We start from the raw sequence: 27,737 nt of genomic DNA on the forward strand, positions 1-27,737 counted from the left end.
AGATAGATAGATAGATAGATAGATCATTTTGAATATCCTCAGTAATTAAGCATGGCTCACTTAGAGGAATTTAAATATAACATATTGTTCACACCTCCAATCAGTCACAAAAAGAAAGCCCTAGACCTATACACTTCCCCCTACATGCAGACTGACCTTTTTATTTCCACCTTTCCCAATTACCGGATGGCAGGAAGATCTCACCAGCACCAACAAGCTTACACTCCTATATCATTGATGCACTGTTACTTTTATGATGGATATGTGAGAGCAGTGTCACTCCTCACCTCCCTCATTCTATGTGCTTCTGTGCGAGATCTGCTAGCGTTGCTGTCAGTCTGACTGAGGCGGGGATGGAGGGGGTTGGGTAGTGAGATATTAAGAGGTGACATCATCTCCTAACATCTCCTTGTGCTACTTCATTAACGGGCGAAAAGGGAAAAAAGTCAAAGGCAGAAGCTCAGTCATCCTCTAAAAGGCAGCAAAATGCCAATATAACCGTCAAAGCAATAAAGTATAATGTCAGGGCTTTTCCTTAAGCCATGGACATGATATAGAGTGACTTCCAGGGAGTTTGCAAGCACTTCTGCTCCCCCTAGTCACACTATGGATCAATAGAGCTCTCAGTTATTTATATGCTTTAACTGGTTGGTAATGCTGTCTCATGCATACTGCTTTTGAGATGCTTGATCATGGTCACAAAAAAGACACTGAACCATGCAGAAAGATAATCGCAGCATACCAGGCACCCAACACAGACGACGGAATAGCCTCTTCTTTTTTCAGACACCATGACGTTCAATAATCAGAAAGCAAAGGAAAAGATGAGATGCCATATTACTCAAAGAAAATTGCTCACGATGTACACACGCATGCAACATAATATTGATTCTAAGTTATCTGTTTCATGTTTCATTTCACTGAAGATATGCCACCAAAGATTTTTTGCAATGTGGCAATTATTGAAAGTGACATTTGAGGTGATTATCCTAAGTCCTCACATGACTAAAAGGCAGCCTAGAAAAAACAGAGTCAGGGTTTAAATGCAGAAGCTAATGTTTTTACTCTGTCAGACTACCACATACAGTGCCTGCCTTTGTCTGAATGGCTTAGGAGGACAAGGTGTCAGCAAAATAAGTCACCCTGCTGCCGATACTTTTGGTCATAATTTTAGAAAAGCTTTTGTTCCAAGAGCACCACAGTTCACACAGGCCAGGAACACACGACATAAACTATTGATACATAGTCAAAGCAACAGCAACTGAAATATAACAGCAAATATAGACACATTTACTCTACTATTCAGAAGATTTTAAAAGTGAAATGCTTTGAAGGTGCAACAGGGCTAGATGTTCCACAAAATCCATATTCTCTCCCGATACACACGGAACATGTTTTTTAATAAGCATATATGGCAAAGTAGAAAAAATTGCAACTTTGACATTTCCACAACATTACATTGTGAGCTGTGGAAGAAGCTCAAGATTTTTTCATGGGAACCAATTCCTTCCAAAACCACTTGGTTTCACTCAAGCATTTTGAGAGCACTAGTGACCTAAATGAGCAGCAGAGGAAAAACTGAAAAAAAGAGGGAGTGAGGCTGGAGAGCCCATGAAAAATAGGACAGTCAAAAAAACAGCAAGATGCAGGAGGAAGAAAAGGTGCAAAAAAGGACTCTTAAGCCATTAAAGCAATTCCCTACTTTACAATGAGGGTAGAGGGGATTCCTCAGAGATTAACCTCTTCTCATTAAACAGAATGTACTCCAACATAAGCCCCTCTAACTGCTACTGCAGAATGAACAGTTACTGTAGAGTGCTAAGCAAAGACTGCAAACCATGAACATATAATGACCCCATGAAAAAAAGAAAATGTCAGGACATCTCAACTCCCTTGCACCCATGTGGTTAACTGCTGCCGGAAAACACCAACAGCAGGAAACTTGCCACCCCATGTCAACAGGAGGTACACCACAGACAAAGGCATCACAAAAATCCCAGACCCTGGGTCCATGTATGCACAAAGAATAGATAAATATGAGAAATGACCCCACTACAAAGGGCAAAAGAGAGAAAGACCACAGAACTGCCATGTGCTTACCACCCTCAGTTTCTTAGAAAAACCTCATATGGGCATGTGCGCTTGATTGCATGGCTGCACATGGGAAACACAGACAAAGCGATCACCACCGTGTTTATGTTTAAAGAGTAACGCAAGCCAGTCTTCACTGGGTAAACAGGGAATCTAATTGTGGTTAAGGGAATGAGGTGGGGAGATGTGTGGGGCCACATAGGAGGTAAAACAGAAATGAAGGTTTATGGACAGGGGAAGAAAAAAAAAGAAAAGCAGTTGTATATATGTGGAAAGTGATAATGTGTTAAATGTCTAATGGTGAAGATAAGGGACATGGATGGAAGAAGAAAATTCTTTAGAAAGATGAAATGAAAAGATGAAGGAATCTAGACAGAGTACTTCTATAGTCAGAGTACAGTTAACAAGAGGTGGGTAATGTAGGTTTCATTGATTAACCACAATTCATACATTCCACAGAAACTTCAAATTCATTCCCTATGCATTCTGCGTTCACCAAACAAGAGCATGAAACAAATCGTAACTACTTGTGCTTCATATTAAAACAATAGGTACTTTGACAAGGATAGATCCATCAAAGCCTTGATAGTAACCATGTTGGACAGTTCAAGGGCAAAGACAGATTTCTTTTCAGGGACTGGTGACATCCCTATTGTTCCAGTGGCTACACTGATCTTAGCACTTCCCAAATATGCTGTGATTCGTATGCAGGGAACTTACTTGTGATCAACAATTTGATATTTAAATGCAATAATTTTCTGCAGTGTACATAAGATGTTACAAATAAACAGCGAGACCAATTACCATAAACAACTTCAGCCATGTGAAGACAAAGTCTTGACGTCATTTAAACCATGCAGACTCAGTGGCTCCAAATCACAAAATGAACCTTTCACTTTCATAGAAACCCTGTTGTGACTTACAAGAAGCCAAGTGAGGCCATTGTGACCTCCTTACTGTATTAATCTGTTTGTCTAGTCTGTGCTGACCAAATTACTGTCTGTATTCTGAGGCTAATACACAAAAACACTGGCCAGCTGGCCCACAGTATTGATTTATAAGATAATCACCAGTGGTGGAATAGAGTCTAAGTCAGAGCACACAGCAGATCATCGGCGTGCGCATGTGTGTGTGTACCCACATCAGTGCCTTTATGGGACTTTTCCAATCATTCAAGGGTAATGGTGTTAACAAAGAAGCCAATGGGCTACTTCTAGGAACCTTATCAGAGGTAGCACTTCCAGGAAATTGTGCACTAAGGGCAGCTGGTGGGTTGGTTCATCCAGAGGTTGATGGGGGATTGACGTGTCACATGACAACTCCCAATCACCACATACGGTTTACCTTTCTGGGAAGGTAACTCAATGTAAAAACATTCTAAACAAACGTGAGATGTCATGCAACATTACTTGAGTTATCAAGAATACTGTGACAATAGAGTTCTAAAATATTGCCCAGTGACCAAAAAAAGAATAACAATGCAATCCGATCCAATAAATCCTACCTCAGACAAAGAAATTAAGATCAAAATGGCCAAAAACCTTATAATGTCAAATTTTCAATAAGTTTTCCTTAGCTAAATCAAGACACGGGAAGGCTGTCCTTTGACAGCCATAAACAGATTTGGTTAACTCATTCATTGAACTATTTATTGTCAGAGCAGATAGATCATAGCACATAAAATATTGCTGAAATTGCCTCACCTTTGCAAAAGGCTAAGGATCATCGGCTTAGTTTAGGTGTAGCAAAAAGTCAAATAATATGCTCCTGGTGATGTAATACTTTTTTGAGGTCAAGAAGATGGTATATAGTGGACACAAAGCGAATGACTGAATCTGATCAATGACCAGCAATATTACCTTCCGTGGCAGTGTAGCTGCATTCTTGGATTCAAAAGTTAATGTGTGCATCAGACTGGAAGAAGTGCTGCTCTTGACCTATATGACTGTATGCTACCAGAATGAAAGTACCATCTGCACACCCCAAGTTATTTTCCTTTAGGCTCTGATTATATTTCTGTGCCAAACTCCAGCTTGAGTGGATTTACATTATTGCTTAGGTACAATCTTTCTAACATATGGAAGCAAATCTGTAGGGGTTTTGCTTCAGTCAAAAATGCAATTTTTATGTAATACTGAACTAGTCATTATTTATTATTTAAACTCTGTGCTGAACAGAGCCTAAAGATGTGGACACAGTGATCTGTACGCCTTGTCCTGCCGTACATCTTCAAAGTATGGTGGGGATTAAGATTTGGTTTGGAAAAATATAGCTATATGGTGATATTACTGTTGAATGGATCAACAAGATGGGAGAACATCATGCACACTCAGATGCATCCAGACACATTAAAACTCTTGGAACAATATTTTGCCTTTCACAGCAACAATCCAACCAGCCTTTCATAAGTTTTTCAAGCAAGTTTTTAGATCTCAGATCAGTTATGGTGTGGTACAATTACTGAAAAAAAAATTAAAGAAACCTTCAAAGGGGGCCAATAGGTTGCTTAATACACACAGTATCTGAAAAGACAACATTTTGGGGAAAAAACTTAAAACAAATACAGACATAATAGTTTTGCCTAACTTAGTCTAAGCCTGTTGATGCTTCTTGCATATCATTTAATTATGAAGTATTTCAAATATTCAGTCTGTAATATGTATTGTCTAAACACTGTGTGCAGTGCTGGGTCTGTTAAGATTTTTTTTTTTTTTTATAAAATGACCTAGGTCACAATTGTATCAGTAAACCTCCTGCTGTTAATTCTTGGTACATGCTCGTTTGCCAACAGCACAGTACTCAGTTGTTGCCTATAACATTTTACAACTCTGAAGAATAAAGTGAGAGGAATCATTGATCATTCCTCTTTGCTCAAACTCTTTGTTGTCCAGAATCCTTGACTTTTGTTTGAAGTTTCTTCAGCAAAACCTAAATGTTTTCTGTTGATTTTTGATCTGAGGACTGAGATGGCAATGGAGGACAGTAGATTTTATGGCTGTGTTGATTGGGCAATAAGTTTTGTATCTTTATCCAGTTAAATATATATAGCCATATATATGCATATATATTGCAGCCATATAAGTATATACTTCAGATATTTTCAATTATTTGAAAGAATATATGATACCATTGTTTCTAACAAGGCCCTTCAGAAAAAAAAAAACAAGCCCATATGTATCTTCCATTACACATAGCAGAGGGCATGGATGATTTTTTTAGTAATTGATCCCATTTCATTTGTAACTTGGAGGGTTTCTTATAGAAAAGTCGACTGCTATTATAAGTCAAGTCTTTTTAACATTTCTCCGAAGCTGCCCCACTTTGCCTCAGTTCTCTAACATTGAAATTGAAGCATTTCTGTACCTTCCCAAACACCATGTTTACTATGTGGTAATAAGATAAATATGTCTTCTTGCCCAGAATAGTGATCAGTGAATCAAGGAAATAGACTCTGTGTCATGTCACACCTATAATGAACACTGTGGATTACTAATTAGAAATTTCTAGAACCTCCAATCATTTTTATTACCATGGATTTGTTGGATTTGTAATTCATTGTGAGATTGTCTACTTCAATAAAAACTCAACCTATTTTTTAAGTTGTTTTTTTTTTATATCAACATATTTGTCAGTGTCTGTAAATTGCTTTCTGTGCCTATGCACTTGAACTTAATCCTTCTACCTCTCCCATTTTGAACCTGCCACCTTATATCTATTTCAAATGCAGTTTTGCCAAGAGGAAGCACGGTAGTGGCCAATGGGCAGAGTATAGAGCATTCTGACCCATTAGACTCAAAACCAATTTGTTCAAAAGGTTTGCCATAATTCAGTCATAGCAACCCAGGGGCTGAGGGACCACAGGCAATAGTTTACTTATTTATGGTCTGAGCTCTTTTTCCCTGGCATCAGACCACATGTCGGAGTCAGTGTTTGCATGTGTGTATAACCATGACCACCTAAGTCAAATCAAATCCAATTCCACAATTCCTTTCAGTACAAATTGTTTGAAGACAAAGTCTAAACTGAACAAAGCCAAAAAAAAACAACTTGGGAAATATGTATCTTTTGAAATACGTTATCACTGAAGGATCACCAAATGTACCGATAAATTATACAGGGAAATATTTACAGTTTCTGCATGCAAAAATGGAAATATATTATGGATATTTAGTTTGTTTTTGCTTTTTTGTCAGATATATCAGGTCATAAACAAGGCTTTCTATCAGACAAATATTATTTTGAGTGAATACAACATTGATTGTTTTATGATATTTAAACGGTGATGTCATTTATGACAGAAAAAAGTACCATTGAAACCATCCTGACCCTATGTGAAAAAGTTATTGTCCCTTAAACCTAGTAACTAATTGTGCCATGGCTGGCGACAAGTATCATCAAGAATTCATGATAACTGGCAACGAGTATTTTCAATAATTCTGCTCCACTCTTTTTTGCTGAATTACCTTTTTGACGCCCTCCAAAACCGCAATTCAAACGTGGACTTGATGTGCTATGAGCATTGGTCCAAATACTCTTGAGGTTAAGGTCATAAAATGATGGCCAGATATTCATTTCAGTATTTTCTAACAGACAACAGAATTTACAATTATAGTGAATCAAGCAGTTTCTGAAGAAGCAAAGCATCCCCAGAACATACTTAACTGTTGTTATGGCGTCTAATTCAGAAATACTGTTAGTTTCCACTGACAATAGCAGGTACATTTTTATTTCATCAGACCACAATATTCCCAGATATCTGGGGATTATGAAGGGAAATATCAGAAAGGCCATTATGAGTTTTGTGGAGAGAAGTGGGGGTTCTTTGGTCTGCAATGAATCATTATGTCATTGACTTCATTTCTCATCTCTTGTGGAATTTCCTTAGACTTTTCGTAGCCCGTTTTATATTGTCATATGGATTTCATTTAAGTATTTCTCAATTATTCTGGTCTGGTAATATTCTGGCTAGGGTGTGGCTTGTGAAATTAAATTCAGCCTTCCAGAAGTGGGGATTAATCACATGATTTAACAATGGGGGTGATTACTTTTTCAGAGAGGACCAGAATGATTAAAATCTTAACTTGGTAGAAACTGCAGTTTGTCTGATAATACATTTTCCTTCAGGATGATTAGACAAAAAGAAAAAAAAAGAGGAAATCTACAAATGGTGAAATATGTTTTCACAGCACTGTACTAAACCAAAAGTCACTGAGACATTTGAGGTCTTAAAAAAATTATCTCATACATCCCATCCGGTGTTTTCGACTATGAAATTGTTCTATAGGAATTTGTTTCACCCCTCTCTTCACTAGTCTCTTATAACTCACAGCAAATTATGTCCAAATAAATATTTCAAAACCCAATTTCCAACGTGCAGAAACTAAGAAGAATGACTACTATGTAGGTAGACCATACTTAATATTAATTTCAGTTTCTTTTTATTTCTAGTAAAGGTCTTTAGAAAGAAATGGCAATAAAGCCATTGTCCATACCCCCTTCTGGGTTAACATGGAATATATATGAGAGAGCCAGGTCCTGTCAAACTGCCAGATAGCGTAGTTGAGGTCACTGAAAAGATACCAGCAGCTGAAAAAAGAGCGAGGAATGAAGCCAAAGTGAAAGTGACATATCTAATGAAGCCAGATACATGGCATTTACAGACACATTTATTCAAATAGAAATGCACATTCAGATAGAATCTAAGTCCATCTAACCATATACTGAACTTATAAGCTTCTATTTTATTTCTACCATTGAAGCGGGAAAAAAAGAGGCCTTATTTCTAAGAGAGCTTTTGCAGCATGGCAGCTGTCTTTCCCCATAGACTCAGCCAAGTAGAAAGACAGTCTCAAGTGAAATTGTGTGTGAGACAGATGCACACATGAAGATGAAGCGACGGAGCAATTGTGTATGTAGACAGACAGGTTGCTGCGAGTCTCTAATGCAATATACGTATCTGCCATTGTGGTGTGCAGTAGCTTTGGCCAAGAAGAGAAGAAAATGCAAGCAAAAAAGTAGCAGAGTGATGTACTCCCTGACCTCCACAGAGGTTGATGGCATCAATAAGAGGCTAATAATCCTGCCTCAATCCAGCTCAGAGGGGTACCTTAGTCTACTGCGGTACTAGTCTTTTTCTTGCATGCCTTCAGAAGACCAAGGATAGTTTTGGGGTAGACAAACGTAAGGGTAGTTAAGTGGTTGGAACAGCACGATGAGGAGACATTTTTGCACTTCCTCACATTTAGGTATTGACTAGGCCCGCTATGGGTTGTCTGCTATTGATTGCCCCTCCTACTCTTTGGGGCTGTGGTGCTTGTTATGAGAGGCACGTACAGAGGTTAATGCTGTGTGTGTGCTTTCTGAATGCACTTATCCATATTTACATGGATATTTATGGAGATACCTAATCAGATGCATGCTTTACGGATGTTGAACATTTCTGAGTCACTTGTTTTTGCTTCCCTTCTTGCGCAAATAGATTGCAAATATACCAGATATGAGCTTCCGAAGACGAACACTAAATGTAGCACAAACAGGGCAAAATGTGGTCAACTAAATGTCAAGTGAAGCCAGAGCCTCTTCCTAAATTAGGCTTCTGGAAAACAGATCTGATGTGATTAACTTTCACTGTAAAAAAAAAAAAAAAGAAAGAATCCAAAGACATCTTATACAGAATGAATCAGAAACACAGCATGTGGCTATTAAGATTATGTTACATTCAGCAGTGCATCCATGTTTTAAAACACCGATGAACACACATTCAGACACACTCACATTCATACACGCAGACTTCCCCACAAGTGAAAAACCATGATGTCATCTTTTTATGCCGCCTGTATTACAGTACTCCTTTCCAGTGGTCAAAGTTAACCAACTCATGCCCTCTATAGGTGAGGTGCAACAACTGCACCTGACATTAATTTAATGCTTCAGAGGAAACAAAATATACACAGTTTACAAGTGTTACACCGCAGTCATACTATATTAGATTACATTCCAAGCAAAACATGCCAAACAGTGTGCTAGCACCTTCTGAATAAGCAGCAATGAACACAATTCGAATTGTTTTTCCAAGCACTTACTGTACATGTTCATTCACATAATTAAATAATAAAAATGCTGTACTTTTGCAAAGTAGCCAAGTTCCATAGTAAATCTACAATTACATTGTTTTATTTAATATCAAGATATATAGTACCCAGCAAAAGTATCCATAGCCCTTTAAGAATTTCACATAACATTTTTGTCCCATATGTTCAGCCTCTCCGACTCAAACGTTTTCAGAACCATCATTCACTACATCTGCAAGTTCTTTGAGGTATATATCTACCAGTGTCAAGTTATGAAAAAAATTGTGTATTTGTTTCAGTAAGGAACATGCAAGCCAACTAATTCCTCTCCAAAGACAGTATATTAAGACCCCTGGGACCTGGTCAAACATGGTCATGAGACCTGAGTTCAGCAGAAAAAAACTTAATCTACTCATGTTCAGGAATAGTTTTATACAACAAGATGAGTGTCAACAAAATACAGCTGGATAGTCCAGAGCATGACATAGCTCTGGTTCCTGTCCCAAATATATACCCTAATAATGCCTAACATTATCAATTAAGCTTTTCTGGACACTGTTCTAAACAGTAATACTCAGTAGTAAGTGTGCAGATTATCCAGACAGAGTTTATTATCAGCAGAATGCTCTTCCTGCCAGATTTGACCCAGCAGGCTATTTTTATCAAAGACACTGGATCACAGCTGATTTACACCACCAGTTACAGCTGACACCTTAAACTGGTGGTCAGAAAAGAATTCACATTCCTCCAAATCACACCCCTTCTAAATAGCTCAACACCACCTTTACACCTCTAGAGACAGAAATTATGGTGGGGAGAATCTGAAAATATCAAAATGTGAATGTTTCTACAGATTCCCAATTGGATATAGGTCTAGACATTGAGGAATTCTAACACATACAGCATATTTCTAACTAAACCTTCCCATTGTACTTCTGGCTGTATGTTTAGGGTTATTGTCTTTGCAGAAATTAAACATTTGCCCCAGCCTCAAATCTTTTGCAGCCTCTATCAGACTTTCCTCAAGAATTACCCTGTATTTAACTTTGGTGATTTTACAACAAATTCTCTCCACCTTTCCTATGCCTGCTGAAATAAAGCATTCTTACTATGTCAGCCATGCATTAGTCTTCTAACATGTTCTGCAGGTGGAGCAAAATTATTCATTTTTGGCACTATCTTCTACATCTGCTGTGTTCCCTAAAACCAGGGCACAAATGTGTGTGTACTCTTTTTTTTCCAACACAGACTCCTCATGCCACTCTTCCCTACAGGCCGGTGATGCATGATTAATGTTTGTCCTGTCGACAAATTCTCCCACCAGAGCTACAGATCTCTGTGGCTCCTCCAGTGTTACTATGGGCCTTTTCACTTCTGCTCTGATTAATGCTCTACTTGTCCATTTCAGGTGTCTTAATAGGCTTGCAGTTGTGTCATACTATTTCCATTTTCAGTTGATGGACTGAACAGTGTTCAGTGAGATGTTCAAATTTTAGGGTTTTGTTTCATAACTTAAAACTGCTTTAATATTATCTAGAACTTTCTCTCCAGCTTGTCTACTGTGTCCTTTGTGATACCTTTTGTTCACTAATGCCCTTCTAAGAACAGCTATATCAATGCTGAGATTAAATTAAACACAGGTAAACTGTTTGTTTAATTTTTAAATAGGTGACTTTTGAAGACAATTGGTTGCACTAGATTTTATTGAAGAGTATCAGTTTAGAGACTGAATACATAGAAGGCACACTGTCCATTTTATTTGTAAAAAGTCAGATTTTTCCAAAGTCAGGCACTAAAATAAATTGAAGTTTGTTGTTATTTGACAAAATGTTGCACTATTCAAAGCATTTGTATTTTTTGCAAATCACTACATATCTAAAAGTAGGTCAATTTGATCAGTTTTATTTTTGCTTTATCTCATTTGGTTATTTTTTTTTCTATTTAATATTATAATGAATAATTCATTTGTGTCTCTCTCACCTCTTTGGTGATGTTGTCTTGGATCAGGCTGTAGAGTGGCACAACCCTGCTGACTTCAAGGAGGACAGGGATAGGAGAAGGCTGTTCCCCACTCCTACCATTACCATTACGGCTTCTCCCTGACCCTCCTCCCATCATGCCCTGGTGATGGCACAGGTGGCAGCCAGAGGGACAGCTGCCCTTTTCTTCACAGCGGATCTCTACGCCATTTACCAGGTCATCTGACAGCAGCTGGCTCTTCTGTAGAGCTAACAAGTAGTTGATAAAGGGAACAGACTTAATCTCCCGTCGCCCTACGCCTCCGACTCCCTGGTCTGTTGCCTCTGGAAGAGCATGGAAAAGAAAAATAGAGAGTGTGAAATTATCAGATATCACTCCTTGATGCAATTTATTGTGACTGTAAGAAAATCACAGCAAACCACTGATTGAGTGATTTTCAGCTCCAAGTAGTTTATGCTCTGTTTTCAATATTTATGGCTGTTTTGTTCTTTATTAGCAGTTACGTCAATTCCCATGTTTTTTTGTTTTGGTTTGGGGATTTTTTGTAATTTTTTTTCAATGGCCCAGAGGCACTCTTAGTAGTGTTTCCAGACATAAAACCAAAAATCCTAAATTAACTATATGCATTTTTTGTTGTGACACAATTAGCTTGTGCACTTAAATTGACAGCAAGTAACTTGTGATTAAAATCATAGGATTTTGTTAGCCGAAATGATTTTGTATTAGGTCAAATCTGTATTTTAATAAATTTGTGTTGCATGTTTTTGGCAAGATAGACAACAAATTTCTTGAATTGTAAAATGTAGGTGTGCTGCAATGTTATGAACTACAAGTAGGCTAAGTGCTTTTCGGTAGTTGTAAAAAAAGAAAAACTAAAAAAAAAAAAAAAAAAAACATCAACCCTGAAATCTTTATTTATGCAAAAACACTGATCCGTATTTAGAGGTTGTTAGGTTGGGCTTTTTTCATTTTCCTCTTCCACAAATCTTGACGTTTCACCTGATTTTTTAGACATTTTTTTGTTTTAGAATCTATCTATCTATCTATCTATCTATCTATCTATCTATCTATCTATCTATCTATCTATCTATCTATCTATCTATCTATCTATCTATCTATCTATCTATCTATCTATCTATCTATCTATCTATCTATCTATCTATCTATCTATCTTCTACTGTGGATCTATGCTGACATCTAGTGGCTATTCTCAGTCATTACTGTTGTACCTTGACAAATAGTTTTGTATGTAATTTAACCTTTGAGCATTACTTTAATTGAAACTTATCTCTGTTAAGTTTGTCCAGCCAGATTATTATCTAAAAGTATTTTTAATTGTCATTTGCAGTTTAACATGGCCCCATTTGAAAACAGAGCTATTTGCAAAGAAGAACAAAATATCTCCACAAAACATTGCGGTATTATTTGCGTATTTAATGGCTCATGACATGGTGAAAGTGCACAATAATTTTCAGTAAATGGACGCATGGCGTGAGAACCTGTTCATTAGCCAATCAAAACAACCATCGGCCTCTGATGCAGGCGCTTTACGTAACCTACGGCTCTGCGTAGGAAGAGTCATCAGCATTGCAGCTCCAAACAGCGGCTGTAGCTCAGCGGCTACACACCCTCTTACTTCTCCTCTATCAGACGTTGGAGGAAAGGTAAAGCTAAAAAGCAAATCTACGAACAGAAGCGATATAATTACCAATTGTTTTGATGCACGTCCTGTTTCAATCAGTGCTGTATATATATTTTTAATGACGCCGTCTCGATGTGTTTACCCTTCAGTGCACCGCGAACATTTGCTGTCAGATAGAGAGGCCTTTACATTCATGTTGTGTGCAAGTTAAGGGACCAGGCAGTTTCTAAACTGCAATTGATACGCAGATGTTGTTGAACAAAGTGTGACATGCTCCCGCATGATTGCACACATGTATGACTACATGTCTGTTAGCCCGCAGAAAACACCAGCTCAACGTAGCAGTCAGCTTTTAGCAGAGGATTTATTTTCGTCGGTAAGTTTTTCTTTTCTCGTCTAAATAAGTTGAGTTCGTTTTTTCAACCTATGCGATATACAGGGGCAACCTTACAGTTATAATAACGACATGCTTTTGTAGCGACCAGCTGGTCACAGTTGCTGAAATTACATTACACTAGTTATTAAGTAGCAGAAAGCCTTTATTTACAAATAGCCAAGGAACTAAAATAGGATTGTTTTATTACAACTTGACACGTCAGTTGAAATAATGTAAATTGTGTTTTTTACAAATAAATATACATGCATTTTAAAGCTTAATTTTTAGGAATTTATTTTCTAATCGAGATAATATATTGATTTTTAGATTATGATCATTTTGATATCATCATCCCTGTAAAACAATGCAGGGTCTTTCCGGTTTTCAGTCGTCTTTGAGTGTGCCATTTTAATTGCACCACCATTAAATTTTAAACTCAGCATTCTGTTAATCTGACACCTACATGTGAAGTAGGAGTGGATGATAAGGTTTTAAATTTCTGCATGATATTTTGGAGTATTGTAGTGGCAATAAAAATTACAATGAACTTCTGCCACACCTCCAGTCATAAAAAAAAACCCCTCAAATGTATTACTCTCAATTTTTTTGGCCTTAGAAAATCTTTTAAGATTTCCCATGGTAGGTGTGAGCTCTTTTAGTTAAGTCTTACATTTAGATGTTTCCCATTCATTGCTTCTCCCTTAGGCTTTTAAAATATTAGTTTTAACATTGATTTTTATATGTTTTTGAGAAATGTAGTGACATTAATTTATTCATTGGATGGGTAGATGGACAGATGGATGGATGCATAATTCTGCTGTACACAATACTTGTGTTTTGTCATATTTAGAAATATAAACATAGCAGTGGAAAACAGTCCAAGCAAAAAACAATAAATACCCCAACTAACCTTCCTTAGAAATATCCTTCCTTAGAATTTAACATTATCATCACAATATTAGTGAATTAACTATGTCTTTATGATGATATACAGTATAACTGCTCATTCACTGTGAATCATTAGAAGTTAAACAAAAATATAGTTTTATGTAGATTTTTCTCAGTTGTAATTTAATTGACTATTTTCTGACAAAATTGGAAAATATTACAATTTGTTTTTATTTCCACTCAAGGGAAAAGACCATAATGGCAGCAGCATGCTCTTCTCTGGACCCGGACCTAATGAGGGAGGTTCTCGAATGCCCCATCTGCCTGGAGACTTACAACCAGGATAAACTCAGACCCAAACTCCTGCAGTGTGGGCACACTGTGTGTCGACTTTGTCTGGAGAAACTGTTGGCTAATACCATCAATGGTGTCCGCTGCCCCTTCTGCAGCAAGGTCTCCAGGATGAGCAGCATCTCCCAGCTGGCAGATAATCTTACAGTACTGAAAATAATAGATTGCACTTTGACCTGCAGTGCTGCTGCCACGGCGCTAATGTGCAAGTCCTGTGGCAACCGGCTACCAAGACAGTTCTGCTATGACTGCACCACAGTTCTCTGTGAGGTCTGTAAAGCGGATGGCCACCTGCATGAAGGCCATTCAGTTCAGCCGATAAAAGTGGCAGCTGAGCAGCGCCGTAAAGAACTGAGTGGTAGACTGGCTGCCCTCCGTGACGTTATGGGCAATATTCAGAAGAAAAAGACAACACTTGAAAACATTTCCAAGAGCTTGAGACAAAAGTACCGGGTGGTTCAGCAAGAGTATTCTTCGGCAGAGCTTCATCTTCAGGAAGAGCTCAGCAAATCTCGAAGGACATTCACAGCCTCTTTGGGAGAAGTGGAAAAACTCAATGCACAGGTTCTTGAGGAGCAGACATATCTTCTTAACCTCGCAGAGGTAAAAGTGGTTTCACGTTGCGATTATCTGACTGTAAGGGTAAGACAGAGTGACATTGCCTTATTAAAGGACGATGGCGCAGGAAGTGATGATGAAGAGCTGGACCTCAGAAGCAGTTTACCCACACAGTTCCAGCTACAAGAGCCAACACTAGCCAGAGCAGAACACTCTAATCCCATAGAAGTGGGCTGTTTGACCACAAACACTTACACAGTCAATACAGATGATGAGAAAGGTGGGTTAGAAACAATGTTGGAGTTTAAAGCAGAGGATGCGCCCTCTGGCGCTACAGGTGGTTCTGTAATGGTTCCAGGGGATCTTTACCGTGATGTTGACATGGTTTCAGCAGTAGATGAGACAGTATGTGGTTCACCAAGTAGCTTTAAGTCAAAGTCCATGGATGCAGGTGGGGAATCTGCAGGGGCTAGTTCCAGGCCACCAGTATGCCAGTTTGTAAAGAAGATGGGCTGTAAAGGAGCACTGCCTGGAATGTTTAATTTACCCATTAGCATTTGTGTTTCACCACAAGGTGATATACTGGTGGCCGATCGAGGGAACTGCCGTGTCCAGATTTTCAATCGTAAAGGTGTCCCGCGCGAAATCCGACGCAATGCAAGCATAGACAACTTTGTTCTGAGCTTCTTTGGTGCTGACCTGCCTAACCTTATCCCGTTATCCATAGCTGTGACTCCTCAAGGTCTGATTGGTGTTACTGACAACTACGATAATTCAGTTAAAGTCTACACCATGGATGGGCATTATGTGGCCTGCCATAAAAACCAGCTGATTAAACCCTGGGGAATTACTGCCATGCCATCAGGCCAGTTTGTGGTGTCAGACGTGGAAGGGGGGAAACTGTGGTGCCTTGCAGTGGACCGCAATGTAGGTGTAATCAGCTATAACCGATTGTGCTCTGCTGTCCGGCCAAAGTTTGTGACATGTGATGCAGCAGGAACCGTGTATTTTACCCAAGGCCTGGCCCTGAACTTCGAAAAGCGCCAGAACGAGCCCCACTTCGAAGGAGGCTTCTCCATTGGCTCGGTGGGTACCGATGGCCAGCTGGGGAAACAGCTCAGCCACTTTTTCTCCGAAACAGAGGACTTCCGCTGCATCACTGGCATGTGTGTGGATGCCAACGGTGATTTGCTGGTCACCGATAGTGGCAGGAAAGAAATTCTTCAGTTTCCCAAAGAAGGAGGATTTAACATTCTGATCCAAGAAGGACTGACCTGTCCCGTAGGAGTGGCCACCACCCAGAAAGGACAGCTGCTAGTGCTTGATTGCTGGGACCACTGTGTCAAAGTCTTTACATACGTCCAAAGGAGGCATTCTTCAACTTCCTAGAAACACTTTTTCTCCCTGTGAACTTAAGAGATTTAGTGGGTGTGTGTGGTTGGTCGGGTTGAAGTTTGAGAAGATATAACACTATTACTTGTTTCTGTAGTGTAGCTGCAGCAAAGACTATTTCCTTTCCCAGCTTGGTTCCCAGGTGGCTTATTATATTCATCACTATAGCAAGTTGTCTAAGTAGATCATGAAAAACAAGCCATTGGTGTTTAAGCTATGAAGCACAAAGAGCTGACATTCTCTTCTATATTAGCCTTGGTGTCCCCATTCACGCATGACTGTGCGACTTACTGCAATTTGATTGAGAAAGATTTGTCAGAGGGGTAGAAAATATTTTCAGATTTACATATGAAATAAATACAACCAAGGCCTGCAATGCACTTTATTATTGACTTGTCACTATGTCCCATTATTAGGTTTTAGTAGCACACTAACTATTTCTACTGAATTCAGCTGGCAGCTTTAAAATTTACTTGACCTGTCTCTAATGGCAAAAAGTAACTAGGAATCAGCTTTCATTCTGTAATATCAGGGAAAATTAAATGTTAAATATTTATTTCTTATAGAAAAGAGTATTTAACCATAAAATCATAACCTGATGTAGTGTGGAGTTAGAGGTACATCTCCAGAAATAATTGTAATATTGTGTAAAAGTTCAATATATTTTGTCATTCCTTTCAGAAATTGGAAGTCATATATTACATAGAATAATAAAGTGAAAATGTCAAGCCTTTGTTTCTTCTAGTGTCAATCATTATGACTTATAGATATAATAAAAGGGAATATTTAAAACAGAAATATCAGGCTTCTGAAAAGTGTTTACTTTGATGCACTCATTACCTGCCTGGGCCTTCTTTTGCATGAATAACTGCAGTAATGCAATGTGGCATGGAGGCAATTAGCCTGTGGCTTTGCTGATATGTAATTAAAGCCCAGTGTGCTATGATAGCTGCCTTCAGGTCATCTGCCTTGTTGGGTCTGATGTCTAATCTTCCTCTCCTCTTCCTCTACAACCCATTGATTCTCTGTGAGCTTCAATTTCGGCTAGATTGGTGGCACTACCCTAAGTGTGGACGTGTGCTTAGAAATGGAATCGGTTCAGGATAGCATTTGTCTGTATGTAAGTGGCTCTTGATGCACTGACTCTAGCCTCAATCCACTCTACGTGAAGCTTCCTCAATTCTTTAATGCATTTTGCTTGACAATCCTTTTAAGGCTGCGGTTCTCCTTATTGCACCTTTTCCTACCACACATTTTTCCTTTCACTTAACTTTGTACATGTACATATTTGGATACACACTCTTAGAAATGGTCTTTTTGTGACTTACCTCACTGTGAAGCGTGTCAGTGATTGTCTTCTGGACATATGTCAAATCATCATTCTTCCCCATGAATGTGTCACTCACTGACTCAGACTAAGACCATTTAGAGCCTAAGAAAAGGAAACCTTTGCAGGTGTTTTGAGTTAATCAGCTGATTAAGATATGACACAATTAGTTGCTAATATTTAACTCTATTACTATATTAGCATTTTTTGAAACACTAAAATTTGAGTTATTGCAAATTATTTGTAAGCCATTATCAAACTTAAAGAAATAAGGGCTTGAAATATTACTATGTGTAATAAATCTATATAATGTAGGATTATCACTTTCTGAAATGAGTGACAAAAAATATTAAACCTTTTAGCCAGTATTCATATTTTGTTACATGTACCTGTTTGAGATCCATTGAAATAACATTTTAGAATTTCTTTTTTTGATTTGAATTATTTTTACTTTGTAAATCATATTTATTGAATATACAATGGTGCAATCAAAGTCCATCTACCAAATTTTAGTCAATTCATAGTTTATTGCCTGGGTCAGACCTCTTCATCTCCACCAGCATAGTGCCAGTTTTCTCAAGGTTGATAGATCGGTTCGTGTAGTAACCAGAGAAGAGATGTTCTTATATTCCAAATGAGCTGTGATGATTTGAGTGATGGAAACTAAATTGGGCATACCTCTCCATGTTTCAAGATATTGAAAAAGATGTGCTAAATGCTGCCATTTCAGGCCTTTTTGAGACATTTTTATATGTACAAGTCTACTAGTAAAAACACAGACAAAAATACTGTTTTTTTAAAGATGCATTAAGCATGCTAGTGCAATTTGCAAAGGGTGTATGTCCATTCTAGTTGGATCACAAACAATGTAATCTTCCATTTACTAACTCAATCTCATCGCCATATTAGAATGGAAACATGCAATGCATCTGGGAAGGTTGATAATTTGAAATGCTTTCAAAAATACATGACTTGTTAGAAGACTAGAGTAATCTTGAGTGAATTTTCTTTTTGACAAGACTCTGGAAGTGTTTGGAATTTCTAGTACATGTTCATTAACTTTTAATGGTTTTTATTCTATTAGGAATGAAATAATGTTTACTGCATACAATACAGTTTTGCAGGAAGTGAACACAAAAATGACAGAAAAATGAACACAAAGATGTAAATTGGTGCCACAAAACTCACATGTAACAGGCTAAGTGAGTTGTGGCACTTTTCTTTGGAGGTTTATTATTGCTTATTGACAACTTTTATTCAGTGGTATCGTATCGTCAGACATAATATACCTTTTGTTCTTGCTATTCCAGGAGAGGCACATACATCAGAGCTGGGTCAAAAGCCTCATAAGGAAGCATAAGGTCCAACCTTGAACATTCAGTATCCTGAAGGTTGTTTATTTCTTACTATGATACATCATCACAGAGATCTTTCACTTGGTAAAAAATCAAATATAAAAGGCAGTCATTTCTATTCATCACGACTATCTGAAGTGCTTCACTGTCAAGTACCTTTTTGTGAGAATTGTAACAGGAAAGAAATTCTTCCTATATTTGAAGCCAATGTCAAGTTAATAATAAACTTGTAGAGTACTTTTTAAAAAGTAAAAATTTAATATTTGTTTTTGCTTTTTATTTTTTTGTGTGAAATTGGCAGTGAAATGATTTAAAGTTTCAATAAAGCTTGAAGAAGCCAGAGTTGCATCTGTGAAGGAAATCATTAAATCTTGATTATCATGCCTTTAAAAAAAACATCCCAACAAAAATTGCCATAAAGCCTTGAGAGCAATATAATTAGCAATACGGGTGATTTATGCACTCAGTTGTTCTTTGAGGCATTACCCAGCACAGTTGTAGTGTTACCATATCATAGGCAATGAATATGGAAAGTCCTCATGCCTAAGATTTTGTTCTTCCCATGTAAAATACCCAAACCTGGGTTCATGTTTGTGATTTGTCCTGTGCTCAACTTTTTTTAAAAATATATTAATATTTACATGCATATATTCATAACTGCTTACAGAGCTGATAAGTAACACTGTGACATCACTTAGTATGATCTCAGTTGTTTTGGCTTGTTGAGTAAAAGCAAAAATTACCCTCCACAAGCTGGAACTGCAACTTAGTAAAGCCTGAGCTTTACTTCAGATGCAGAGGACCATTTCATTGTGGCTATATGAGCCAATCCATAGACACAGTCAAGATCATAGCTGAGAGCAATATAAAGAGTACCAAAGAAAAGATGAGTAGAAGTACAACAAAACAAATGGTTTTTCATTTTTCCCTTCTGTAAAGAACCATTTCCCTTACGCCATTGTGCATTGTACATTGACTATTAACTACTCACAATTTTTGGCAATAAAATTAAACACATTGAAGCCAACTACACATCTTTAATCAAAGTTTTTAGTTTCCTATAACTATGGAACGCTCTGAGTTTAGGCATGGTCTCATGAGAGACCCATGCTGTATGATAATCTTGAGTAAAAATATCAAATTCACAATATTTACACAAGTATTACAAAACAAAAATGTATAACATGATAGTTATTCTAAACAGCGAAACAGAACATATTCATAATACTGCTAAAATATTATTTTGAATATAATTATGTTCATCAATTATAGTGATTAAATGTAAGAGTAGAATAACGTCCTATAAAGTTAGCAGTAGTTTACCACCCTGAAATACACCAAGTTAATATTAACTGGTTTTGCTGTTTCATTGTTTGCAAATTTGTTATAAAATGGCATCTTGAAAAAAGGGACAGGTGCTGATTTAGTGTCTGACACATTTCTTTTTTTAAGACACCAAATATTTCCAAATTGGTGATGCGTTTTCTCTTTTTGTAAATGAAGGGAAAATATAGGAGGCTTCAGTCAACAAGCTGGCCTGAAGTTTAAAGTGAAAATGTAGGCAATTTTCCTTACACCCCGACAATAGTCACTATGGTTGGTTGATTCCTTAGATTCCATGTATACTCTCAATACTCTGTTTATTATTCCCTGACTTCTGTATATTTGTCTTTCTCAATACAGATTTGCTCATTAGAGCATTATCTATAATTACCTAAAAGTTTATGTTCCCAAGACAACCTTTACTCTGCATATTTATCCCCATCTATTGTAAGGAGCATCAAACATGCATAGCAGATAATATGACTGGTAAAAAATAAAACTAAAGACAAGCTAGGTTAGAGTATAAGTTCAAGTTTGCCATATGCATTTTTTTTGTGTCGTTACATCTTTGTCCGTCTTTTTATTTTCATGCAAATCCATCTCTGTACTAAATACATTTTGATTTAATACTCTTATCAACTGCATATTGTTCTTACCATAAAAAAGCTCTTAGTGATCACTTGAAGTAGTAACAAAATAACCAAGAATAAGAGTTACAGAAAAAAGCTTCAAATGTTTGAAAAGTTAAGTGTCCTTGTTTCAGTGTGGTGAGTTGTTGAGTGTCTCACATCCTCTAAATATGTCCTTTATTACAGATGCAGAGTTGTTAATTCATATTGTTATACAACATTTTGTTTACAGTGAATCAAACTCCCATGTTGTTCATTGGTGCAGTCAAAATCATGTTTGTATTGTTGATAATCCTGAGTGCAATAAACATTGTCAACCAGTAAACTAAATTATCTGCAGTAGTTTTTCTTATGCTACGTTTAGAACATTTGATTTTAGAATATGAGCTTGTACTATTCATTTTTAAAGTATTTATATACCTGTCAGGTTTTAATTCAAAATTATTTCAACCAACAAGTTTGTTTCTAACAAATTACACAGGACTCCTAAAATATAACATAATAAACAATGTGTGTAGTTTCTGAAGAAACTGTTTTTATCTACATTCTTAAAAGAAAGCTTGTCCAAACGTTACAAAGGTTTTTACCCTTCTTCATAATTATGGGAAACATCTTTAGTAATTAGAGCCATCATACATTTGCTGACTAAAATTTGTATATTTTCACTGACATTTTGACGGTTTTTGGTGATGAGCTCCTAGTCTGAGGCTGGAAAGCATCCTTACCATCACCCTAATCTGTAGCTTTCTTTACAGATTCCCCATTCAATTCAAGTGTGAATTTTAACTGCCAATCCAAAAATGAATAATTCTAGTGATAAGTAACCGTTTGTAAACTACAATTGATTAAAATCTGCCAAGGGTATAGGTCATTTGGTGCTTAGCTGTACACTTGTGGTTTTAATGCTTTTTTACGGGGTCAATGATTTATATTTTATTACTTATTAATTCACAATGCAAGAGTGTTTCTAAAGTATTTTTATACTGTTGTCATTTTATTTACAAGTCTGAATACTTATTTGTTTTGGTCCTAACAAGTAATGGTTATATAAACATTTAAAATCTAGGTTTTGTCTGAGACAAAGTAAAGTAAATCTTTCCCATTGATTTATCTGTACAGCACATTGGTAATCCAGGAAAAAGAACACATGTTCTTTTTCTTATTCATGGTCATGGTCCAGCCAATTACAAACTACCAATGGGTTTCACCCTGGATAGGTAGCTAATCCATCACAGGGTCATCTCTTTCATGACTCAATGTTTTCCTTCACCATTTGTCCAACAAATAGAAAATGAAATGAACAATTCATAGGTAAACAAGAATAACTGGAATGAAAAGTACTATTTTGTTTCACAAAAAAACAAGAACTACTCATGCTCTTCTATCTTGTTAATTCCATCAAATATAATTTGACTCACCCTTCTTACTTTCTTGCACACTTTACACAGACGGAGGATATTGATTCAACCTTAATAAAACATATTCATACTGCATACATCTTTCTACAAACATTTTCTTCACTTAGAATAAGGAAACATGGTCAAAACAGGGGTCAATGTTAACAAAAGAGATTCCATTCAACACATTTTTTTTTCTTTTGGTCATGCTCCCACTTTGCACCACAGGTTTGTCTAGCACACAAACAAACATTAATGCCTGTATTCACTTTAAAACCTTATTTATACCCTCTGTCACATTGTTGCACATTTTCCTTGCATTTGTTTCTGTAACATGCAAAGATATAGTGGTTCTAAATAATTAAGATTTTATCACTTTTGATACATCTGATTCTGTAACCTGTTAACTTTATCAGTCTGGCAAGTTTGTGGACATTTTAAAACATTTTGTGGCAAGAGGATTGTAATTGACTAAACATAAAAACGCCCTCTCTCTAATTTAAGCAAGTGCTACTCAGTTTTAACATCAATGATCCATCAAAACTTTACCTGACTTTATGGCAAGCTATGCAGAAGCTCTGTCTGCACAGATAAAATTTTATTAACCTGAGCATGAAGGAAGGTTTTGATTAGCTGTATTAAAAAATAATTTGACCACTTGGTGGCATGCAGAACATTGAACCTCAGTCTGCATATGGTAAGGTAATTATTAAGTATGAGGGGGAAAGTAACATAGGAGCAAATTGCATCCTCTATCCCAGTACACACACTGTACGAGGCAAGGGGTTATATCTTTTCTTGATACAAGATGTGCTTCATTTCTTCATATTCAGGCACACTTAAACTAGTTCCTTAGATAAGTCAACACACATGGCAGCTTAAAGAACATGGAACCGTAGCTCTACATGCATGCTTTTGCAAATTAGGCCTACGGATACTTGCCCTTTCTCTAACTCGGTCAGATTACTCACCTTTCTGGTACTGCAGCCAAAGCTGCTGCTGGGACTTCTTGCTGGGAAAGTAGATGCTGCAGCTGAGCTCGGAGCCATAAAGGGCCTCTGACACATAATGGCTGCCATACTGCTGGAGAAAAGCAAGGAGCTCCTCGCGTGTGCTCTCACCTGAAAGCGTCTTGAGCACCTTAGAAAATTCTACCAAATAAATAAAGACATAGAACAAAAGTAAATAGATTTTCACATTGCCCAGATTAAAACCAGAGGTATCACATTTATTTAGGCGTTGACTGATTTTTATATCTGTGATGTGATAAACGATGAAATCCAAATTACATTTTTCAGTCACTGACCTGTGGATAAGGTTATCGAGCTGAGTTTGACTTTGTAAAGATTACTGCGCACCCTCCACTGTTGAACCATGGGATAGCCTACCGCTTCACTGAACTGGGCATTGCCTGATGAAGAAAGAAAACGGGAAGGAGACAGAACTGAAGACAAAAGAGCACATACCACAAACACTAGAATTTTAAACAAATTACTGGGTCGGACTTATAAAGAGAGGCAGAAGTTTATGATAAATGAAAACCTAAATAAAATCCATTGTTTTATTTTCATCATTACAGGCTTATTGCACAGCCATTACAACCCAATATTGCTTTAACATCATTTATCATCAGAGCCCACAACCCAGCTGCTCCTGGATCAATGGTGATATATGGTGCAGCTTGAACTCCAATTGGATTGCTGCCATTAGAATCGAGCAATCTTGGCTTTCAGCGCAATTCAATTACCTAACTTTCACACTGGTTTAGAAGTAAAGCTACAAAAGTGAAGAGCAAGGGAAAATAAATAAAGAAACTGCTTACAGGAATCTTGACCTTTTGCCTCTCTGAAGCGATTTACACATGAGACATTCGCTCACTGGGAAGAAAAGGGCAATTTACTTTGTGTACGCATGCGTCCAATTGTGGTGAAAGCGGATCCCCAGTAAAAGATTTTAGAGATCGGCATGGCCCAGATGCCAATTTAGCTAATGGACAGATTAAGGAGCAAAGGTGCAGGTGGAGGTCTGAGACAATTTCGGATTGACTCTATCCAAAAAATACAATGACACAACAGGATAAAATCATAGATTAGGTGTCGGATTTTGCAAATGCTCATTATCTATATTATCTATAATATAGATGATATATATATTATCTATATATGTATATTTTCTTATTCTGAACAAATAGCAACAACTATGAAAGGTGACATTATTTCCAAAAGGCCTGGAACCAAATGGTATATTTCTTAAATAGTCTGCACTATTATTTTGAAACTAAAGTCTCAGAATCACAGAAAAGGTAAAAACAGCTGCTGAATTTCACATTTTGATATACAGTATATATATTTTTATTTTTTTTGCAAAAAATCTTCATAACGAAAATATTTTACATAGAGAACTTCTTGCCCTTAATTTCAGTTTAATGCCTGCTTTTGAAGTGGTAAGACGTACCAATTCTTAACTGTACTAAAATCAGTACTACAATGAAAACTTAATATGCTTCCCAGAGTTTAAAGAATACATGTAATTTTAAAGAATTTCTTTTTTATTTCTTGAGAACAAATAGACACATTTCATTTTTTATTCTCTCAAAATGTTTCAGCTATAGCTATTTGTCAAACCTATCATCACATTTGAGTTTCTGTTTACAAATCACCACAAACATTTTTTGTAGTGCTTTTACATAAATTTTAAATTCTAAAAACGACTTGTTGCTATAAATCTTGAGCTGTTACTGGTTTGTTTTGCAGGTAAAATAAATTGCAGGTGCACATTGACCCAGTACTTCCAGTGACTTGACATTTACACAGGCCAAAAATTATGTCTAGATTACATGAATCCAATGGCTTTATTATTCATGAAGTATGTATCAAAAATATGGATAAAAGGAACAAATTCCTCAAAACTCCTTGAATCCCCTTTTACCTGATAGAAGCTGCAGGTTGGGTAATGGCTCTGACAAGATTCCCCGACACTGTTCCTCGACTGGCAAGGGGATGACCATGAGACCATCGGCTAGCTGTGGAAAGTCCTTAATATAGTTGTTGTCCCTAAGATAAAAAAAGAAAGAATTTTATTTCTAAAGGAATCCTTACGCAATATATGATGTATTGACGTGCTCTATACTGTAAGTCAATACATGCAGTATATTGACTGCATGTATACAGTCAATATACTGAAAAATGCTAGTTGAGCATTATTCAGAAATTATTTTAGTGAACATGAAGCTCTCAGGTTGTTTGTCCTGCTACCATATAGTTTAGCAAATAGATATTTTTTCTTGAACTAAAGGATTTGTAAGTCATGTCAAAAAGATTCTCAGCGCATTATGGAAGCATGGTAAGCAGAAGCACCCATTCCTCTAATCCATTTTTATGAGACAGAGTCTTATAAAAGGAGCAGAGGTTTTAGTCCTTGTGTCACATAAACTCTGGGTTTTCACTACTTCCCGATATCAACTTTCATCCAGTTTTTTCCTGTCGTTTCCCCTTTACTTGCTCTAACCACAAAGCCTTCTAGAAGCAATCACAGCCACATGGTTAGATTTGAGGGTTACAAGGGCAATGGATAAGAGGAAAGAGCGAGAGGAGAGGTGCTGTAAAAAGATTACCGTGGCTTAGGCTCACAGAAAACATATTGATTGCTAACTAAATCAGCCGGCTTCAGGCTCAAAGAACCTTTAGAAGGCGCGTGGACCCACATGATTTGTAGCTATATGGATTTTCAAGCCTAGATGTGGCCTGTCCTTGACATGCTGGACAAGTAAATTAAGTCCAATGTTAGGTCTATGTAAACTATATATATATATATATATATATATATATATATATATATATATATATATATATATATATATATATATATATATATATATATAATAAGATCATTTATATTGCTATTTTCACCCCGTGGTTTGTACTATAAAGTACCTATTTTTCATTTAGCTTAACCAATTTTGATTATTTTTTCTTCAAAATCGCTGGATTTTCGCATTTTCCTATTCAAATCCTCAGAAGCGAAGCAGGTGAGGCAGCAGCGAGCTGAGCCTCACCTGGGATTGCGTAACCTCTGCACTGGCTTCCTGTCTGTACGTCGCCAATAAAATGGTTAAAAACATTTAATATATCAACTGATTTTCCATAATTTAGCTTTTGTATATAATGTACAGTGTTTTTTGTCACCAACTGTGTGTGTAACGTGTTTCGTGCGCTGAGGCGCGATCATCAACGGCAGTGAACAGATTCGAGCGGAGGCAGGCAGTTCTCTCGCCTCATGGCAGGGGGCGCTCATGCTCCCAGACATTGTGACTCCACAACTGCAGAGTAAGAGGCAGTAACAGCGAGCTAGCCATATAGGTGCTGCACTGATACAGAGAGCGAGAAAGAAGTGGTTTTTAGTTGTACTTTAACGGTTTCTCCTTTTGCTGTGGAGCACAGCACGAAATTAATAATATAACGGAATTATTCTACGGCGGCAGCGCGGCTATGCATGACACGTAGAAGAATAGTCTTTGCCCTCCAGCATGCGTTCTACGCATGCGCGAAATTTCCTTTTGTAAACAATAACATGCACGGAGTCTATATTTGTAAATCTGATTATGATTAAGTCAGTGCCTCAACAGCTATGAACCTCACTGCACGTCATTGATATTTATATAAATATATATAATATATGTAGAATGTACGCCTCGTTATAGATTCACGGATACGAAGGTGAGTTTTACTGTATGACTAACATTAACTTTACCTTATGCTAGTAGGCAATGTTCTCTGACATTTGTTTGGTAAAAAAAAATGCTATTTAAGTAAACATTTTAGTCCATTTTAACGGACAATGTTTTTACCTTATTTCGTACTTATTTTCAAGTATGTGTGTTTATTGTCGTTAGTCAAACACAGATAAACGGGGAGATTACGGTTCGGGCTTTTTGCTTGTGAACCATGAGGAAGCACAAAAAGCCCCATAGCTTACAGTATTACAGTAGAGCAGCTCTGGTGTCAGAGTTTGAGTTCAGCTGACTGTTCAGGTTCAGTGAAGGCTGAAGTTTTAGCCTCCAGCGTTAGCTTTAACTCGTAGCGACAAATATTTACAAGCCACCATCTTCTTAATTCAGGATCGTTTGGAAATCCATGAAAACTAAAAGCCCATTATATTAGGAAGACAACAATGTTCGTAGTATTGGTTTATTTGCCTCTGAAATGCGACTTTATCTTTTCTAGCTGTCATGGTAACTCAAAGCGGAAACAAGAAAGCTGCATTTCGCTCCATGCGGATGTGACGTCAGTGCGTGCAACGAGCCCATTAGGTTTCTAGCAAGTTTAGAGTGCAACTGGGAATTTATGATGCTACTGACTG

At 37.2% G+C, this 27,737-nt stretch overlaps 2 protein-coding genes across 4 annotated transcripts in view; one reads left to right on the forward strand and one right to left on the reverse strand.

Moving 5' to 3' along the window:
• Positions 1-27,737, reverse strand: part of astn2 (astrotactin 2) — a 261,598-nt gene that overhangs the window by 42,336 nt on the left and 191,525 nt on the right. For both annotated transcript variants that reach the window (XM_023338121.1, XM_023338122.1), the window contains 4 exons: positions 25,308-25,432; positions 23,686-23,790; positions 23,351-23,530; positions 11,142-11,464 (listed from right to left, as the gene is read on the reverse strand). In XM_023338121.1, coding sequence (XP_023193889.1) covers positions 11,142-11,464; positions 23,351-23,530; positions 23,686-23,790; positions 25,308-25,432 — 733 coding nt within the window. The remainder of the gene's footprint in view (positions 1-11,141; positions 11,465-23,350; positions 23,531-23,685; positions 23,791-25,307; positions 25,433-27,737) is intronic.
• On the forward strand, positions 12,719-21,323 carry trim32 (tripartite motif containing 32). Of its 2 annotated transcripts, XM_023338123.1 has the most exons (3): positions 12,719-12,805; positions 13,099-13,159; positions 14,293-21,323. In XM_023338123.1, the coding sequence occupies exon 3, from the start codon at positions 14,306-14,308 to the stop codon at positions 16,343-16,345; it is 2,040 nt and encodes a 679-aa protein (XP_023193891.1). In that variant the 5' UTR covers positions 12,719-12,805; positions 13,099-13,159; positions 14,293-14,305; the 3' UTR covers positions 16,346-21,323. The 2 variants fall into 2 exon arrangements, with proteins under 2 accessions (XP_023193891.1, XP_023193892.1); XM_023338124.1 differs by lacking the exon at positions 13,099-13,159.

The sequence above is a fragment of the Xiphophorus maculatus genome, chromosome 8 (assembly GCF_002775205.1).
Source record: "Xiphophorus maculatus strain JP 163 A chromosome 8, X_maculatus-5.0-male, whole genome shotgun sequence".
Classification (NCBI taxonomy): Eukaryota; Metazoa; Chordata; class Actinopteri; order Cyprinodontiformes; family Poeciliidae; genus Xiphophorus; species Xiphophorus maculatus.